At 30.8% G+C, this 18,201-nt stretch overlaps 2 protein-coding genes across 5 annotated transcripts; one reads left to right on the top strand and one right to left on the bottom strand.

The window, feature by feature from the left end:
• The first annotated feature begins 1,058 nt into the window (after positions 1–1,058).
• LOC108757801 (protein kinase 4) lies at positions 1,059–5,241 on the top strand. Of its 4 annotated transcripts, none has more exons than XM_018502394.1 (2): positions 1,059–1,080; positions 3,157–5,241. In XM_018502394.1, exon 2 carries the CDS (start codon positions 3,350–3,352, stop codon positions 4,973–4,975), a length of 1,626 nt encoding a protein of 541 aa, XP_018357896.1. In that variant the 5' UTR covers positions 1,059–1,080; positions 3,157–3,349; the 3' UTR covers positions 4,976–5,241. The 4 variants fall into 4 exon arrangements, with proteins under 4 accessions (XP_018357896.1, XP_018357894.1, XP_018357895.1 ...); XM_018502392.1 differs by lacking the exon at positions 1,059–1,080 and adding an exon at positions 2,378–2,575; XM_018502393.1 differs by lacking the exon at positions 1,059–1,080 and adding an exon at positions 2,753–2,779.
• A 1,392-nt stretch (positions 5,242–6,633) lies between these two features.
• On the bottom strand, positions 6,634–17,906 carry LOC108757806 (uncharacterized). Its single transcript, XM_018502405.1, has 13 exons — positions 17,670–17,906; positions 16,503–16,680; positions 16,014–16,128; positions 15,051–15,294; positions 14,754–14,909; positions 14,406–14,633; positions 14,094–14,209; positions 10,203–10,315; positions 8,707–9,270; positions 8,465–8,589; positions 8,228–8,386; positions 7,818–8,087; positions 6,634–7,044 (listed from the first exon to the last, which is right to left on the bottom strand). The coding sequence occupies exons 1-13, from the start codon at positions 17,835–17,837 to the stop codon at positions 6,775–6,777; spliced, it is 2,706 nt and encodes a 901-aa protein (XP_018357907.1). The 5' UTR covers positions 17,838–17,906; the 3' UTR covers positions 6,634–6,774.
• Positions 17,907–18,201: the final 295 nt, after the last annotated feature.

Here is an 18,201-nt window from a genome sequence, read left to right on the forward strand (position 1 = left end):
ATTTTTTCCCGGGCTAATAACTTATTTTATTATTTATTTTAAGAGACTACATGTTGTTGTTTAAGGTATATTAATTATTAATTAATGTTGCGATCTATATTTATTAATAGTTTATTTGCTACATCTATGATTTGTCTATACAATGCAATTTTGTAATAAATTTTTTTATATACACGTATATGATAAAAGCGTTAACATTAAAATTTTATCTTATCCTAATTAAAAAAATGTTCCCTTTAATTTTTATATTAAACAATATAATATAAACATAAAATGTAGTAGGTACATATTTCATGTATGTATATTCATATTTATCTATAAATCTAAATATAAATTAAATATATATTTATATATGTATAAATTTATATATAAATATAATTTATAAATAAATTTAATCACATATCTATATATATTTAAATTTATATTAAATATATATTTACATTTATATTTTATTTTATAGACATTATTTCTATATATTATTTCCCTTTTGTTACAATTTTCTTCAAAATGTTACATTTTGTCACTAGATGTCAGCACATTTTATATATATTTTTGTTGCGGCAACACTGAAGACACTTGTAAAGGCCATGGCACATAAAAAAAATTAAGACGTAAGACTTAACCAACATGTTGGATTCGCTATTGCTTACGTATGGTCTTACGGTCTCTATTGTGATTGGCCGATTCGCCTACTGCTTTAAGTCTTACGCCTTCAGTTTTTTTATGTGCCATGGCCTTAAGGCTGCGTACAGGGCTGCGTTCAGAAACATCGTCTGAGCACCCCTATGTATCGTTCTATCCTTGTTGTTCACTCAATGTGAAACAAGGATAAAATGAAACACGGGGGCACCCAGATGATGTTTTCGAACGCGGCCCAGAATTATCATCTGAGTGTTTTTTTTATCCTTGTTTAACATTCGTGACAACGATATCTGCGTGCATCCGAAATACGATTCTGAACGCAGCCTAACCGCTGTGTAATCACTTGATCTTCAGTAGACGGACACTGTAGCGTAAGGATCGTCGCGTAAAATGTTATAGAAGTTTCGAGTGCCTTCATTATGACTTGTTAAATGAAAAGTAAGTACGCAAAATGCGAATAAGAACAGCGTGAACTCGAATATCAAAAAATGGGTATATTTGTGAGATACTTGAATCAAAAAGAATGCATGTGTCATGAAGAACACGAACGCGAGTATAATGCTGTTCGAATAATAATCAATAATCAGTATCATTATTACAAGGCCAGTTCTTTTTGGCTGAACTTTCGCATCAGTTCATCTTTCTCCTTCTTTTCTCTTGAAGAGAAAAAGAAAAAAGATAAACTGGTGTAAAAGTTCAGTTAAAGAGAACAAGCCTATAATTATATTATGTTCGTGATCTTAGGTTTTCGAAATTAGAAAAATACAACTGCTTTTAACTGCGTATAAGATCGCGGTGCTGAGTTAGCATCTACTATGTTATTCGAAGCGCGAATATATGTATAATATGAGTGCGTGTGCGCGTATAACGTTTAAATTTAATGAACTTTACATATCTCTCTCTCTCTCTCACTCATGTTATTAAAAAGCATCTTAGGTTAACCTTTCTCTCCGAGGAAAATTTTACTCGAAATATGTAATACATGTAACGTATACTATAGCATGTAGAATAAAATCTTCCTCGGAGAGAAAGTTTTGGAACATAGCCTTATTAGTGAACGTTTTTAGAAAGAACCTTTCCTTCACACGCACACGCGCGCGCGCGCACGTACGCACGGACGTATGCACACGAAGAAAAACCTAAGGCCGGTATTCATAGTCGATTCTTATTTAAGGCTGCCTTAAGTACAGTTTTAAGATGTTACGAACCAATCAGAAGGTCGTGTTCGCATCTTAAGATATTATTTAAAACGGTCTTAAAATAAGAACCTACTATGAATCCCGACTTAAGAGCAGTAATGGCCTTTTTATGTCTATTTTGCGAAACTGTAGATATAAAATCGTATTGAAAATAGAAATGTGTCCGTGCTAATAACAGCCAATCCTGGCAGCTCTTATTAGTACGGACATACACCATATTTGTACACTAATTGTAAGAGAAAAACTGTTTGATATTTGTAACTATAATTTTTTTAACGTTCTTTTAACTCCTACATAAAGCATAAGGCCTCTAATGAGGTTTCAGTAACAATGGATCTTTTTCCGGAATTAAGTTGTTAGCCTAATGTCCAACCTCCAGTTTGGGGAATTCATACACATTTATCCACTGATATATGAGACCTATGATGAGATAGTTTAATGCTAGATTCGAACGGCGCTGGTGATCAAAGGTCTCTTGCCAAGTGAAGCCATTTTCGACTCCTCAAACGCGAAAAATCACATATGTTATTGTGATTTTTCGCGGGCGGGATAAATAACTATAATAATAATTATTTGTAATTATAGTCATTTTGCCAACTATATATATATTGGGGCGTGTTCGGATTCCCACCCAGGTACTCTCCGGGCGTTATGTCATCCTTTTTTAATATTTGGTAAACAAGGATGCAGTGATACTTGAATGACAGTTAAATAGGAATTTGAACCCAGCATTGGTGAGTTATATATATATATATATGCATATATATGCATATAGTTATTATTACTAAGGGTGCGTTCCGAGTTACGCATGAAATGCACGATATATCGTTTTATCCTTCTTTATTAATTGGTAAACAACAAGGACAAATGATACATCATGCGCTTCATGCGTAACTCGGAACGCACCCCATTAATATAGTAGTCATAATCATAATTATGTACATAGTAATATGAAATTATAGTTATAAATACCAAACAATTTTTCTCTCAGTGTTAATAATAACGTTAATTCATTGCTGTCGATTTGATATTGAGAGGTTTATCGTTGTTATTTACACTTATTTTGCAAGTAACGGATTTGAAACTGGGGTATTTTGACAATAAATTAGCAACAAATTTCTACGTTATTTTAAGTACACTTTTTATTTATATTGTTCCGCTAACTTAATCTTTCTTTAGCGGAGATAATTTTAAATATATAATTTTTTAGAAAACTTGCAAAGCAACATATTTTTTTTCTTTAATAACTTTTCAACAACAAATAAAAATATTAGGTAGAATTAATTCTGTTCACTTTGTTCCGTTATCTTACAAGATGCGTGAGATGGATCCCGAAGGAGTCCGACACTCCAAGAGATAGTCCAGGAAGGAATACAGCCACAATCCAGCCATTAATCAACTATAGACTATAATGTTTATTTTTGTCTCTGGACAAGTGAAAGTGACTAACTACTGGAGACCGTAATAGGAAGATTCTGATAAATATTGTGAATTAAATTTGTCACGATATGGAGGAACTTATAATAATAAAAGAAGAGAGACCCTCAATCCAACGAATAATTATGGATTTGACAGAAAATGATGTCGATATCATTAGCACCAACAGCGAGGAATATGTACAAAATCAAATAACGAACAACGATGAAGATACAAGTCCAAAACGGCAAAGAGTTAACGTGACGGAAAATAATAAAGATACATACCCGAATCTTATCACAAATCAAGAGGCTACACGCGAAGAACTCTCTGAAAGTGATGAAAATAATGATGTCAATGATGACTCATCTTTTTCAAAAGTCCAATCTGAAGATACCTGGGAGATGAATCTACTGGAAGAGCCACAGCATGCAAAAGAAAAAGAAAAGCAAGTTAAAAAGCAAAAATTAAAATCGAAACAATGGATTGAAATTTTAAAAGAGACGAATGCGATTTCTGCGAATTCTTCGGTAAGAGAGTTACTTGGTAAAAGTAAAAACAATAATGAACAACTTGAAATTATTAATGAAATTCTTGAAGACATAAATAAATTGCTTAATTATACAAATAATAGCAAAAACCAAGTTACAAGTCAATTTAATCCAAACACAATTCAATTTGATAAATTCAACATAAATCCCATCATAGTAAATAAAATAGGCGAAATTAGCCGTAAATTACCACAAATTACTCTTGATAATATTAATAATACAAATAGTTATCGAACGAAGGCAGATCGACTACGTAATTCTGGCGAGATAGCTCAAAATCCCATAAATATGGATGTTACAACGTATCTCGGTTTAAATAATTCTTTGCGGACAGTTAGAAATAGTAGTGTTCAACATAACCAAGAAGTAGGACGTAAACGTAAGCGGTCGCGAAAGCAACAAGTGACGGCTTCATCCTCAGAAACATCCACAAGTTTAAGCCATATCGCGCAGTTGGAGACTGATGAGAAGATATTGTTACAAGAAATCGAGAATGAGTTAAATAAACAGAAGATTTTATTACGTAAACAACGTATCGAGGCCATGCAAGAAATCGTGTGTAATTTGAAAAAGAAAAGTGCCTATAAAAAGGTAAATGACGAACAAACACGACAAACACGGACAATCACAGCGCTAAATACACACCGACAGCTCAAAAATGAAGATACCTTTTACGAAGATAATTTTGTCATTAAGGATCGAGTGGGTTCCGAAGCATGTCGATTTAATGTGAAGTTTACGATCGAAGATTTGCGACCGAAGAGCTACAAAGGATCACGGGCACACAGAATAATTTACGACTTCGTAGAGGGACAATTAAAACGCACCATAAGCTCAGGGGCCGCAAGTGAGACAAATCAACAGGTAGTACCTCAATGTCTACAGGAAATACAACCATCAACATCCACGGGCGAGACAAGCACTGAAAGAAGACAATCAGCAAGAATCAAAAGAAGTTCTATCTTTTCGTTCAAAAAGAAAATACAACAAAAAAAAACGTTGATCAGCGAAATACGCAGGAAACAGGCAAATACTCAAGTTCGTGGAAGCGATGGCCGATTTGCCAAGACAAAGAAGGATACATCGAAGACGGTCAAACAAGTAAAATCAAGAAACGTCAAGCCGTCGAATATTTTTAAGTCTCTACAATCTAAATCTAAGAAATAAGTTGAACCTGCGCAAAATTAGATGATGGAAATAATATTCTAGAAAGCTAGTCTGCTTATAGAATCCACAACTTAGGAACGACAACCAAGAGATGGTGACAACTTTTAGAAATGGCATCATGAAGCAGCAATCAGAGGTCGAATAAGACGCAGTTTTGCAAGTGAACGTTAATTTTAAAGACAATAACCATAAAAAAGGATTGAAAAATGATTTAGCGATATTTTTTCTACTATTGAAAACTAAAAGAGTATGACGAATAAATTGAACCGAGATCGTTAATCTACATTGGACAGTAAGATCAATAATTATAAATAGTTTTTCCATAAATTTGAAATGCAAAAATAAAATTAAAAATATATTTGTATATAAGTTTATTTAAATTCGTAATTAAGATGTTATTACTTAATTGTTTAAGGGTAATGATATTTTCATTTTTTGAGAGGATATTTAAAATAATTTTTAAAAGAACAATTTTGGAGATAGAAGTACATACTTGAGAATTTTGAGGTATTTTGTGTATTAAGTTATTATTATTTGTGTATTAACCCTTACTCTACTAGGTACATTTTGGTGCCTCATCCATACTAACAGGGGCACTAGAATCCGTCCGTTTTTTTCATCTATTCAGGATGATTAAAAAATCTCTAAAAATTCATCAACATACCTTCAACTTTCTAAAATAAATATTGGCACTTCAATAATAAAATATAATATAATTTATAATTACCGAAAGACGCAAAGAAACTTGCACAAATAGGAATCGCTTGGTAACTAGTGACCCTCCTTAGTAGGGTAAGGGTTAAGTTATATAAATATTATTTGTATAAGAGAGATTTAGAGTAAATATGAACGGAAAGATAATATCAGTTCTAAGATCCTAACGATTAATTGTAGTGTAAAGAGGACTTACACATAGATACGAATTTAATGTAAGCATTGTAAGAAATATATGAACATGTTCAAAAAAGATTACGCACAAATTATAGTTTAAGTTTTGATATATTAAAAAAAATATTATTACCCCCAAGTAACACAGCAGCGCTTTGTTAATGCTTTGTAAGTGCTGTGTGCTATTTTGATATGGATCTCTATGCAAAAATTTAGCTTTGTGCAGCAATTTTTTTCTTTATATCGCCAAAAATTGTTTAATTTTCCTAGGCTATTAGAGACTATCTTGAAGAGCAAATAAAAAATCATCGGAAACAGTCCAGAAGCAGACAGATTTATGATTTTTTTTACTAATGAGATAGAGAAAGTTCTACACTGTCAATCGAAATATTGTGTACTGTTATGTTGTTAGCTGTATTAATGCTCTAATAACTTGAGGATGTAAGAAGATATCTGCGAATAAAGAGAGTCTCGTTCAGTGAATTCGATACTTTTCTCATTAGTGCACGATATTAACACATATTTTCTTACTATTTTGCTAGATTACTTAAAAACTTCTACTGGGTGACTCAAAAACTTTATTAAACATATGAAAATTAAACGTTTCTTAATTTTCTAAGTTTGTTAAATTCTAATTATTATTTCGCACCGTGATTACCATAAAAAATTAGTATAATATGCAAAATTCAGTAAATTTATAATATTGTTCAAATATTGATTAAGCATTAATTATATAATAATAAAATAAGTGTTAATAGATTGCATTGATTTTCTTAATAACGTAATGATTTGATAAATTTATTAACAGTTATGAATGTGCAAAACATAATGATCTAATCGTGTGTACTAAGGGCTAGTTTCAGTGGATGAGACAGATAAATTTAATGAATATTATACATAACATATTTCATTTAAATTGATTTTTGTACTTGATTTGCATCCGGACAAGGATCGCAATTAGTTTTACATAATTCGACATTACATTCGATGAACAAATCCATAACATCAGGGAATTTGAAGGCTTGAAAGAACGCATAAGCGATAATGGAAGCGCCTGTATTGCCGGTATCGTTTGTCTTTTGGAAGGCACCAAACAGTTTCGGTTTCAGAATGCAGCCTCTTTCGTCGGTGAGCTGCAACATATTGGTTGAGGCTTCGTCTCGCGCCAAACAGTCACGCACCTTAAAAGTCATTGTTTCGTTCATATTTTATATTTGCAATCAGGCTTAAACAAAATTTATTATTTTACGATATAAATAGAGTTACTTTGTTATTTTAGAAATGAAAGTAGATCATATAGTGACGAACAATCATTAGCTTGTAATTATTTCTTGTGTATTTATGAATAAATAGCATTTACATTCAATAGCAATATGACGATAAAAAAGGCAAATAAGAATCGATTCTTTAAAATATAAACGTATAAAAATTATTAATAGGAGTTAAATACATATATAATGAAAAACTGAGATATTAGTACATGTTTCGGCTCTTAAATTGAGTCATCTTCAGATATCTTCCTTTTCACACTTAAAATTAGTTATCGTCAGAAATAAAAAAACCATGATATAATGTGTTTCAACTTGTGTAGCGATCCTGATACGTACATACAACATTCATCAGGATCGCTACACAAATTGAAACACATTATATCATGGTTTTTTTATTTCTGACGATGATGGTAACTAATTTTAAGTGTGAAAAGGAGAATATCTGAAAATGGCTCAATCTAAGAGCCGAAACATGTACTAATATCACAGTTTTCATTATGTATGTATTTACCACTCCTATTAATAATTTTTATATGTTTATATTTTAAAGAATCGACTTTTATTTGTCTTTTTTATCGTCATATTGTTATTGAATTTTTAAGAGTCCTTAACTGGCTTATATATATTTTTAGCATTTACATTGTTTGATTTTCTATATATGTAAGATAAATTTCGATGCGTACCTGAAGATCGAAACCAGGATCGCCCTTCACGGAAACTACTAAGGTCATGGTTTCTCCGATCTTTACGAATTCATTGACTGTAGGTGCAAAGGGTCCTTTACCAATTTGAATATCCAATTTGACTGTTGCAGTATCGCCACTAAAAGTAACGATCTCCTGGTTCAACATATCTATTGAGAGATTCACCATTAAAGCCTTATTAACGTTTCCTTCCCAAAGACATCGTATTCTTCGAATTGCATCCCATGCTTCTTGTATATCTGGTTCATTCTGGTTTTTAGGAACAAAAACTTTTTATTTTTAAATCTAATAATTATATTCGGTTTTTTTTTTGTATGAGTTAAGTATGACTAATATAAAATTTGAAGAAAATAAAAAGTAAAACTAATAAAAATTAAGTCGACATCAACTTGTAATACAAGGACGGTTTCCAAATATGCTTGTCCAGTCGCACCCTTGAAATCATTAATGAATTGAGTTCCGCAAGAGTCTAAATTTACAGTAAAGGAGTACTGCGTTGAACCGGAATTCTCTTTTACGTATATACATTCCGGATTTGCGTAATAGCCCTGAAATTTAACAAAATCAATATATTGTCGATAATTTGTGATAATTTGTAGCAAAAGATTGTTTTGTTTCACGCTTACTTTAGAATAAATAACGCCGTTGAAAGCTTGATTGAATTCAATATGGATCGTCATCATTGTCTTACTACATTCCACATCAAGATTATGGATATGCGGGGGATGAGGAGGCTCAACAGTTTGACTGACTTTTGGATGTTAAAATTGCAAATTAATTTTTATGTTCTCTATGTTTATATTAGATTGACTGTAGCAAAAGGTAGATGTATAGATAACGTACACGTATGTATACTTTGCGTACTCACCAGAACTAACTTCAAAACTAACTCCAGAACTAACTTCGAAACTAGGAACAAAAATGTTTGTCATACTAGGTTGTATCATATTTGTAGAAAAGATGCGTGGGTTATATTCAAAAGAAATGCCTTCGTTTCCACCTGTACGTCCAGCCAATTGCTTGCCAGTCCTGGACGCGGAATGAATCGATCTTGCATCAGTCGATGAAAAAAGCGGAGATTGTGACGATAAATGAGTGAGCGACGATTTCGGGATATTTAAAGGCGAAAAAGTCGTTGAGTGCTGATTTAACTTAGGATTATATGATGTGAAGGCTACAAAACTTTGCGGCACACATATGGAGTCTTGTTGGCTACTTGATCTTGAGGAAGAATTTGATTTAGATAAAGGTTGCTTGCAAGCTATGTAACTGATCTTCGGCGGAGTAAGAAATAGTGATGGTCGCTGCACGCGATGGTTCGTTATATTATTCTGTCGAGAGTTTATTCCTGCCTTGAAGGTTTGAGATCTTTGGAGCGATTGTTGCATATTAAAGATCGGCCCATATGTATTTGAATCCGATTGGAGACGAACTATAAAAATACGAATATTTTTCTTATTGAAAGTAAAAATCCATCTTGATGATAGTCCTAAATAAAAGGAAAGTATCAATAAAAATTGCAAATACGCAGTATTTTCAATATGTTTATTGATATCATCTTTATATTTATTATTGTAAATTACTTTGTAAATTTTATATCATGCATTTAAACTTTAAATTCATGGTCTATATTTTACAAAGTAATTTTCAATAATTTAAACAGTAAGATATTTCTATTCAAATATTAGTATTATGCCGTTTTATTTACCATTTATAATATATAAGTTAAGAATATTAAATAAATTAGAGTTATTTTACATTTTTTAGACTTACTAATGATAAAACAAAATTGAAAAATAATTTCATAATCAAAAATTGCTAAAAATATATTTATAATAGCTTTCATTGAATCTGTTGAAAAATAATGTTATTGAGATATATAAACATCGATCATTTTTATATCTATTTATTAACCTTTCTGAATATTAATTAAAAACAGATTTAAAAAATAAAAATAGGAAAATATAATCTCAAAAACTAATTGGGAATGCATTAATATAATAATAATGCTTTATGATAAAAGATGATTTGTCTGCAGAATAAGCGCATATCAAAGCTAGTGTTAGACAGTGAAGCAACTTGTAACTACGTCTTCTGCGATAAAATTGATTATTTACGATCAATTAGTAATAATAATTTTATGCTTAAATTGATGCGGCGGCAGTAGTTGTACATAATAGCAGCTTTTTCTCTGAAATTGCAATATATATCTGAGATGCGATGAGTTTATTTTTTAAACTTTTAAATTTATTAGTAAATTTCAAATCATTTATGATCAAATTTATATTTATAATAATATTATAACAGTCATACTATCTCTCTTTTTTCCTGATTGCGTATAAGAGAAAAATTCTTTATTCTTACCGGAATTTGTATTTGTGTTTCTCGCGAAGATTGCGCCATCATCGCCGAAATCGTGGTTGCATATTGCTGCAGTTGAGAGAGCAATGACAACAATCGCTGCGATAAACATCATCCTTAAAATGTGAATTTAATTTTATAATTATAAATAATTGAACTCTTTTATTTTTTTGCCTCTCTCTCTCTCTCTCTCTCTCTCTCTCAGCAAACACACACATTCTCACACGCACACAAATTTCTTTCACAGAATAATCGTCTCGCGAAATCGAATTTAACATTATAATAGTCAAATGTCATCGACAACTGAGAAAGCTATATCAAAAGATGATGAGTCTTCGATGCGGTTAGCGGTAGATTGATTTTCTCGTCAAAAGTAAATAATGACTGAAATTGCAATTTTGGAAATTTGTTACTATACAAACGAGATGACTTTTAATGAAATAAGGAATGATAGTGTATGAGTATTGTAATTTATCTTTAGGTCTGAGTTTGCGTATTTTGGATTAATATACACGAAAAAATTATGTAACACGTAAAATACACAAAAGGTGTCTACCTTACCTCGACCACTGCAAATTTTGAAAGCATCATTGTTAGAAAATACATAGTGGTTTTGTAATTGGACTGTAATTGGCGGAATAACCAAGGTTTTGTAGTAGAGAAAAAGGAAAGAACCGCACGCATTATTTCGACAGATCTTGAGAGGAAAATGTAGTGTTAGTAACGGCATTTATTCTTTAATCTTAGGCTGTTTATCTTTTATCATTAAAAATTTTCTTTGAATTTATGTCGGGATTGTGTTTCTGTTACTTATTTCTATTTTGACAGATAGATATCCATTAACATATTTCCTTAAACGGGGATGATATATGCTGCATAATTGTACTTTATCATCTGAAATGATTCATAATATCAGATCTAATTAGAATTATTAATTTATAGATATAATCACTAGCACATAATCTCATATTTCTAATCATTTAGATGTTTCTTTTATATAGGTAAGTCATATTTTCATAATCTTCATAAATATTAAAATTCGAAATCGTTGTAAATCTGCCATTAAATACGTATTTTTCGCATGCTTGTTCGTGCTTTTCTAGAGTCTCAAGTGAAACAAATGGATGTAGTTATGACGGATAAAAATTTGTGAAAAAGCATAATGATTATGAAAAGAGCATATTATAAAATTGGCAGTATATAAAATTAACAAAATATGTAGAATTACTATGTTTTGTTAGTTATTTTTCATTTAATAAACTTTCCGACATTAAACATCTAAATAGGCATCTAAATAAATATCTAAATAAGTATTATTATATTTTTAAAATTATTTCTAAACAAAGTTGAAATCTTACAGTTACTCTTCATTAATCCGATGTACTTGCGACAAGCGCGGGAAAGCACCGTGCATCTTTGCTTAGTTTATGTCACTAATCCGTTAGCGAAACCGAAACATCGTACTACCTTTAGTTGCCTGCACTCATCCGATGTTTCATCGGATTAGTAAGGTAAAAGATTGAAAAATTAACAGGGAATATGGAGTTTCAGCAACATGAAAAGTGAAAGTCGCACTGCGCTGAGCTAAAGGAATGTGTAGATATATAGTGAGTATACGCTTGCTTTTACATATTTATGTTGAAGATGTGTATATATATGTATGCATAATTGTGAAATCTGAGATTTATGTATCGTTCGCTAAATTCGATATAAATCCATGCATTTTTCTTCTCTCATATGTTTGTTTTAATATAGTAAAACACACACACACATACACAAATTATGTATTCTAAGAATAAAATAGTAAAGTGTATATCTATGTATGATATAAAAAAGTAATAAATAAGAAATTTTTAATATTTTATTTAAAATACGGAATATATGTTCGTAAACTTATATTACTTTTCTACTAATTTAAATATATGTATGAATATGTGTATGTATATGTGTATATATTCATTTTGATGTCAAAAAGATGATAAATAATGTCAGCTTGTTTATCGAGTATATACCAATAATATAAAATGTATATGTATATATGTTTAATAAATATTACACTTTGAAACTTACGTGTAAATAAAATAATCCCATGGAAAATGATTAGCACAGCATACAAATAATCGATAGCTGAAGTCAATCTTAATGGCTAAAAGTTTGCGTTGTACGTGCGTTTGAGAAAGGCAAGAATGAATATAGGAAACATCTTCATTTCAGCTTTATATAAGTATTATTCTCTTAGATCTCTAGACGGACTCTGCAAAAAAGCGTGCCATCACTCTGAATGTGTCTGTCGTAATTTTATCATCAGCAAGATGAAAAAGGTACTTGTTGATGAAATAACAAAACGAATATTTTACATTCAAAGTTTCATAAAAAATAACAATTCATTTCCGTTACTAAATTTATTGCAAAATAATTATATCATTTTGTTCATATTGCTTTTATTATGAGATATTTAATATATGTATATTGTTTCGATCTTATATTATTCGATAATAAAATAATTATTTTCAACAATGAAAGAAATATTGTAAAAAGAATAAAAAACTTGTTAATTATTTTAAGATTTATAATATAAAATTGAAAAAATACAGTATGACAGGAAGATTATGACTTTGAATTATTAAAAACTATAATTTTTCAATCATATTGTATTTTAATCAAAGTTCTTTTATTAAACGCTCATAAATGTTTACTCATTCGGTTTTATGACTTTCTGTTCACTTATTTGAGTGAATAATGTTACAAGTAATAACTATAATTATGATTCATAAACTTTTAATTTTACCATACATAACGTGATTTTTCGCGCGCGCGCGCGCGCGCGTGTTAGACTTTTGCAAACTAGAGAAATCAAAGTACTGGAATGTAATTTTAGTATTTTACTAGATTATATGCAATCTAACATCAGTAATCGTATCATATGCTGTACATAAATTTCAGATTCATTTAATAGTTGTCTATATAATCAATATTGATGCAAAAGATTAATAATAACTAAATAATTACAATATACAAAACAACGCTAGACTGTCTGACCATATTTCTACATTTTATTATATAAATTATTCGTATACATAAATGTTCAGCTTTTATAAAATGCTTAGGTATGTGACTACTTTTTCCGGCGGTTTTAAATTTATAGATGTTCTAACACATGACCTACTGATTACACCATTTTAATTTTTATCCTAAATACAATCATATATTTAAAAAACTAACTTCAAGAAATAGTCAGAATTTTTTCGCGTGAGCTACCTCACTATTATCAATATCAAATAACAAGGCATGAAGCGCATCATGATAATTTAATGCTCTCGAATATGTACTTAAAAAAAAAATAGTAAACCTGCTAGCTCAAAGTTTGGTAGAAGTGACGGACATAAACGGAAAAGTTCACAAGCGTAAAAAAACATACATCCAATAATTAAATTTCTTACCAAAGGAAGAATAAAATCTTTGGAAATATAAAACATTATTTTATTAATAGTAAAAAATTCATTTTACAATAATTTATGTTTATCGTTTTGAAGCAATCAATTTTGTTTAACAAAAATGTTACTAATACTTATGTATCATGAATAGCATGAAATTGTACAAATACTATAAATGATCAAATTGTAATCTTTTCTACATTTACTTATATATATTACAAATTCTATTCCTCGAAATCCACATTAAAATAACGATCAAAATGCCAAATTAACTCTTTATATGCATATATTCTATAATTCTGTATAAACTACTACAAAATATTATGAATTAAATTACTTTTAATATACAGCACCAACAAGATTTTAACATCTTAGTCATGTCTCATCTTTATTATCAATCATGCTATATTATCAATCATGATGTTTTATCTTCTTCATGACCTTAAGCAGTTCCTTATACACAAGCTTGGGTGCATCTTTACCCCAGATGAAATCCAGATGATTGAATTTAGGCAACGGTACTCTATACGTGTAAAATATGTTGCGTGATATTGAGATGTATAACTTTTTCAGGTCCTTGAAAAGAAACCATAAGTTATCATATGTTATCTTACATTTCATCACTCTGCACTGTTAAATCTATAGTGTCAAATTTAACTTAAGATGCTAATATGGCTCTCTGATTGGTTCAAGCACTAGCTTAAGAGCATCTCGAGTCTTGAGCAACGCGCGTCTATATATTCCGTACTAAATACATTTTCCCTCTACTTACCGAAATATCAACCAACCAATCATTGTCGGCGTAGAATAATCCGATTGGCACTTTGATGTTTGTTAGATTGTAATCCGGCGGTTCAGTTGCGTTGTAGATCAACAGATTTTTCTCACGTCCGTAATCGAATTGACGAAATTTGCCCGACTCGATTTCCTGGTTAAAGTGTACCACCGTTTTGGTCGAAGTACCGGCTGGGTCGTGACTCAGAATCATTGGGAGCAGAGTCTAGAAAACAATATATTTGATCTGAAGAATAATTGCATGTGCCAAACATGATGACATTCGAAGCGTTGCTCGTAGTTGCACTTTGATGATTTTGATTACGTTTATTTATGGAATACTTACGTAATTGAATTGTTCTTCATCGAATCCACAGATCAGGAATAGTATGTTAGTACAGACCTCCTTAAAGGAATTTACTTCACAACCGTGCTTCGCCAGAAATTGCAGCACACCGTCATGCGGCAGAAACTCGTCCTCGCCGAAAAAATGCGCTATTATCTGTAATCCTTAGATTCCTTAATTGCGATATATTTACTTATAATTTGAGTGTTCTGGTTTCAGTATTTGAAAATAAATAGATACATTTTAAATTCTTAAATCACTAGACAATAATTAACTTATTTTTTAATAGTATATTACCTCTAATCTGTTGGCAAAAGGAGCAAAATATCGTATTGGACTTTTGATATGTTCTACAAAAGCCACAGGCGCAAGACTAATTATTGTTTTTACCCACATAGCAATTTCTGGACGTTCTGCTGCCATCACGTAAGAAGCAGTTGTACCCATCGAATGACCAATATACGTGTACAATCTTTGTGACACCGTATTATTGATATACAAGATCATGGCAGGTAAATCATAGATGCCTAGTTCGTGAAAGCTGACAAAAATTTTAATCGCTGTACGTCACAAAATACAACAAATTATATTGTCCCACAATAATATCAAATTAATTCATTTAAAAAAAAACTTTCGTTTACTTTTACTGTAAGTTACAGTTAGTGTCATAAGAGCGTCGTCAATAGTTTTCTGAAAGAAACCGAGTATGTTAAAAACGAAAATTTATATTTAAAAATTACATGCATTTACTTGCAATTAGCATGGCATCCAATTACCATTATTATGATTATAGTTTATTATCAAGACGTGCTTCCAACGAGATTTTTTTGTTAGAATTTTGGATAAAGACCTTTAATTCTTCCGAATACGCCAATATTGGCTTGCAAGTAAATATTTATTTTTCTCTTTATTTTCACGCGATTAACTAGGTATTTTCAATCGGATTTGCATTCGGAAATTAGGGGGGGGGGAAGGTCAATCCATTATATTATTATTACCTACATTATCATTCACATTTGTAAAAATAGGAACAATGTTTCGTGGAAATCCTGGCGACAAACTATAATTAATAATAATGTTAAGCACTATTAACATCAAGTAAATGCATTTTGATGTATGCACTTTTTAAATATATAACTTCAATTTTTAATATATTCAGAGAACTGCTAACAACGCTTACTATTAATCACATATTAATTGTTATGATAATGTAATATTTGACGCAATATTATTTTCTTCTTATTTTATTAGTACAAGTACCTGAAATTCCAAAATCTTGAATCCGACGGAGATAAAGAAACGTGAGCTCTTGAATAGGTATTCCCACGAAAATTGCCCAACCAAACATCATATCCCCAATCGGCCAATATGAAAGCTAGTATAAAAAAGAAAACATTGTTCACAGTAGATATAGTTACTTACGTAAAAATATTTTGGCTTTATAGTATTATATACACAATTTATCCATCCGTATTGTTTGATAAATTTTTTATTTCTGTGATAAACTTTTTATTAATCTCAATTTGAGTAAAGTGAAATTTTATATAAAATATAGAAGAAAAATATTTGATTTTAATAAACAAACTTATTAGCACACAAAGTATAATATTACAAAAATAAAAATAAAAACTTTCAAAAATCGAAATTAGAATTTGCACGTTTTCTTTTGGTTGGAAATGGAGAGTTTATTTTTCGTTATTTTGCCAGAAGCGTAATCGATAATTTCTCAAAATTTGATTGCGGTACTACCAAGTCCTTTATTCTTGCCGGAAATGACCCAATCGGCGGAACTGCCCAAAAGACCATGCTGTAACAACACGGGAAAGTTCTTGTTACCTGGAATACGATCAAGTGTTAAGAGGTAACCGTCCTCCGTCTGTACAATATGAGCCTCCGCTGGATAACCAGCTTTTTTTATCATTTGTAGCTGGAAAAAGTAAAAACAAATCATTTATCACTTATATAGTAATACAAATTGCGATCTCAAAGATCTCATTGCTGAGCCTTCATTCTATCTTATATGGTTCTTATACTTATGAGAAATTAAATTCCGCAGTCTTTATCTATAGTGATGATGCTGCGTAATATATTGTTTATAGTAATATTTATTATAAATTAGTGCTATAAAAAGCTCTCTTAGGAAACATCCCAAACAGCACAAAGTCTAAAATTATGACATAAAACGTCTTTAAGTCGTCTTTTAGATGTAAAAAACGTCTTATGACCTCGATTTTAGATTACTTTTTGTTGTCTGGGATCTTACAGAACAAAGACTTTTTGATATCATTTTAAAGAAATTTGAATAAGGTCTTTAAAAAGTTATCTTAAAAATTTCACTCTCTTTCGCTCCTTTTTTCTGTCTTTCTATTTTTCAACAAAGTTTACTGCGAATCACAAAACTGTATTTAATCTTGAGATATTATTTAAAATAATCTTGAAATATAAAAACGGATTATGAATATCAGCCTTATTCCTTTTTAATTAGATATTTATAGCTCAATCTTACATTTATTATTTTAAATTTACATCTCAAATGATCTCAAGATTCCATTCAATCAATAGATGCATCCAAAAGCACGACTTATAATTAATTGGTCAGTTCTTTATTTCTGCACTATCTGAACTGGTGCAATGGTAATAAGTTGAAGTCAAACAAAAAAGGCCTGTTTTTTTTTGCTGAACTTTTGCACCAGTTCATCTTTCTTCCTCTTCTTTCCTCCGGCAGAGAAAAGGAAGAAAGATGAACTGGTGTGAGTTCAGCCAAAAAGAATAGGCCTAAATATATATTGCACCGTTTGCACCAGTTCAGACAGTGCAGGAATAAAGAACAGACCTAATATAATAATAAGTGCTTTAAGATTGTAACTTTAAATACATGATTATAAAATCGGAATATAGAAAAAAATATTTACTTACCGTATTAAGACTGACATCAGAATTGAATTTGGTGCTATTCGGCCGTTTCCTGCTTTCCTGCATCATTTTCATGAACGCATTCAATGAGAGATCTTCCGAAATGTCGAATGTCACGGCTGCGGCTAGGCCGCAGACCAGCAAGAAGAACGCAATTATGATCGTCTGCATCGTAACGACATACGATAAAACCGGATTAATTCAAATTAAATCGCGGATATCGCGATTCCTCTAGATATTAAGATGTAATAACAGCGAAAAATTAAGATGAGAAGTATGACTACACTCTTTCTACGTATAACTGAAATCTATCTCTCTCGCATTCTCTACAGTAGGAAACGATGACGAACATGTTTATCGATCGGAAGAGGAAGAGAGAGAAAGAGACAGAGAGAGGGGGAAAAAGGAGAATAAATAGAAAAAGTAGAAGCAATCTCACGCAGAACAACAAGTCACGATATCAAAATAAATTCAAAATGAGATCATTAAAAGTCATTTTTCAATCATTTCCAATTTATTTTAATGTTATTTTGAC

The sequence above is a fragment of the Trachymyrmex cornetzi genome, unplaced genomic scaffold, assembly GCF_001594075.2.
Source record: "Trachymyrmex cornetzi isolate Tcor2-1 unplaced genomic scaffold, Tcor1.1 scaffold147, whole genome shotgun sequence".
Classification (NCBI taxonomy): Eukaryota; Metazoa; Arthropoda; class Insecta; order Hymenoptera; family Formicidae; genus Trachymyrmex; species Trachymyrmex cornetzi.